The sequence below is a fragment of the Frankliniella occidentalis genome, unplaced genomic scaffold (genome assembly GCF_000697945.3).
Source record: "Frankliniella occidentalis isolate FOCC.00 unplaced genomic scaffold, Focc_3.1 Scaffold207, whole genome shotgun sequence".
NCBI classification, from domain to species: Eukaryota; Metazoa; Arthropoda; class Insecta; order Thysanoptera; family Thripidae; genus Frankliniella; species Frankliniella occidentalis.
In genome coordinates, this window is record NW_026267333.1 from 282,300 (window position 1) to 284,933 (window position 2,634).

The 2,634-nt window shown below is 40.8% G+C and overlaps 1 protein-coding gene across 1 annotated transcript in view; it reads left to right on the forward strand.

Annotated features, from left to right (window-relative positions):
- Nucleotides 1-443: 443 nt before the first annotated feature.
- Nucleotides 444-2,634, forward strand: part of LOC127750544 (uncharacterized) — a 4,277-nt gene continuing 2,086 nt past the window's right edge. Inside the window, exons 1-3 of the mRNA XM_052272480.1 lie at nt 444-466; nt 831-1,228; nt 1,322-2,626. Of these exons, the coding sequence (XP_052128440.1) occupies nt 444-466; nt 831-1,228; nt 1,322-2,626 (1,726 nt within the window). The remainder of the gene's footprint in view (nt 467-830; nt 1,229-1,321; nt 2,627-2,634) is intronic.

A 2,634-nucleotide genomic window follows, 5' to 3' on the forward strand; every position in this document is an offset into this window, starting at 1 on the left:
CTGTTGTTTTCATGGTTTACTGGTTTCATAAATCTATGGTCAGAAAAATCCATGGTTAAATTTATGTCCATGGCTCATGGACAGCCCCATGGTTTCTTTTTACCCAGGGCCCTTAGAATCCCGTGAACAAAACAAAACATTTGATGAAAGAGTGCACAGTTTATTTATTGAAAGAAGAAAAGCAAGGAGCAATAACGTCAAGTATGCAAGTACGCAGATAAGTTCAATGTAAATTAATTGCTGATAAAAACAACCAATAATAATTAATAAGGGAGGGTGGGGCAGTTAGTGACAGGGGCAGTTAGTGACACTTGTCACCCCAGGCCGTCCTATTGAATTTTCGCGCCAACTTCGATCGGCTTAACCAAGTTTCAGAGCTCGAAAAACATTTGCCACAAGGCGGTGGTGTTCGGCAGATTGTTATGGCGGTGGCGAAAGTTTGAATGTGGCAGATCACAAATTTGAGGTAAGTTTCGACTTTTACCCTTTTTTCTTTTTGTAAATACTCCGTAAGTATCGCCAACTTCACCATACGGAATTTTCTGTGATTGGTATGGACTATATACTTAATGATTTTACTCGCGGGCCGAACTTAGTCCGACGAGTTAACCTCTCGTTCACGTTGAAACACCGTACTGCACTTGGGGTAGATAGTGACAGTTTTTGCCGGGGCAGTTAGTGACACCTAGATCTTTATATTACAACGCGTATTTCTCTTCCATTCATTCAAAACCTAGTCCTATCATGAATTCTTATCGACTCTGTTGACATAATGCACTACACTGACAATTTTTTTTTTATGTGTGATCTAACCTCTATTGTTTTTTCAGGTCCAGAATGGTTCGAAATTACAAACCAAAAACTAACAGAAAACTGACATCCCCAAGGAAATTGAAAGCAGCAGTGGCTCTTGTAAAAGCAGGATGGAGCATCAGAAAGGCTGCTAAAGATAAGGGAATAAATAGGCAGACTCTCTTTAAAGCATGTAAAAAGAAAAACAAGCAACCAGATGTATCACCACCTCAGTTGACTTATAACAGCAGATCTGTACTTAGTCCTGAAATAGAGAAAAGCATTTCAGATTATTGCATTCAAGTGGCTCAAATGGGTTATGGACTGACAGTTCTAAAATGCCGGGAGTTGGCTTTTGAAGTTGCTCAGAAGAATAATATACAAATGCCTCTCAACTGGACAAAGGAACAGCGCGCTGGGATTGATTGGTATCATGGTAAGCGAATAGATTACTTCATAATTTTAACATGACTTTATTTTAGGTTAAGTGTGGTTGTTAATACATTATTCCTCTGTTATTATTTTTCAGGTTTCCGAAACCGACACCCAGAGCTTTCAGTAAGAACACCAGAAGGCTGCAGCATTGCTCGAGCTATGGCGTTTAATAGAGCTAACGTGAAACTATTTTTTGACAAATTTGCTGAAGTTAGAGAGAGGCATCCCTCCTTTGTTGATGACAGTAGGATCTACAACCTTGATGAGTCGTGCACATCAACAGTTCAAAATACCCGTAAAATAATAGCCCCAAAGGGTGTCAAGCAGGTCCACCAGGTTAAAGGAGCAGAAAGAGGTGTTTCAGTGACAACATGTGATATTATTGGAGCGTACGGAACTGTATTACCCCCAGTGCATATATTTCCACGCAAGAAATTTGTCCCTGATCTTATGATAAACTGCTATCCGGGAGCCCTCGGCCTAGGAAATGAAAAAGGTTACATGACGAAAGAAACTTTCCCTGCTGTTATGTCCCATTTCATCAAGTGCACAGGGGCAACTCCCAATAATCCTGCTTTGTTATTGTTAGATAATGTAGAGTCTCATTTCTCCACTCAGACTCTAGATTTAGCAAAAAATAATGGTGTAACTGTGCTGACATTCCCTCCCCACTGCACTCACAAAATGCAGCCGCTTGATGTTGGATTCTTTGGGCCCTTCAAGGCTTATTATGATGCCGCTGTGAATACATATTTGGCTAACAATCCAGCATGCCCTCCAACTATATACCGCGTTGCAGGGTTTGTGAATGATGCTCTTCTGAAAGCAGCAACACCTCTTAATATTATAAAAAGCTTTCAAGTCACTGGAATTGTTCCTTTTAACAGGGATATTTTTACTGACTCAGATTTTATGATGGCTGCAGTCACTCTGAGGTCTGATCCTTCACTGTTGCCAGATGGTAACCAAGAAACTACTGTCTCTACACCTGAAACTCCAACACCTGAAGCTAGTTCTGCTGTTGCTAGTGAATTAATAGATGATACCAGGAGGTCTAAGGATTTTGTTACACCTGCAGATATCAGAGGGTTTCCAAAGGCTAAACCAAAAGAGAAGCAAAGAAAGCCAAGAAGAAAGGGCAAGGTAATGGTGGCAACAGATACTCCAGAAAAGGCTGAAATTTCACAAAGAGAGGAACAGGCAGAGTTAAAGAAACAACAAACAGAAGAAAGAAAGAGGAAGAGACTGGAGAAGCAGGCTGCAGACTCATCAAAAACAAGAAGAACCAGAAGAAATACCAAGAGAGCATTGACATATGAAAGTGATAATTCTGAAGAGACCGATGATGTGAATGTAGTGACGCCCCCTCCAGCTCCTAAGTCAACTCCTCCACTTTCTGGCACTCCT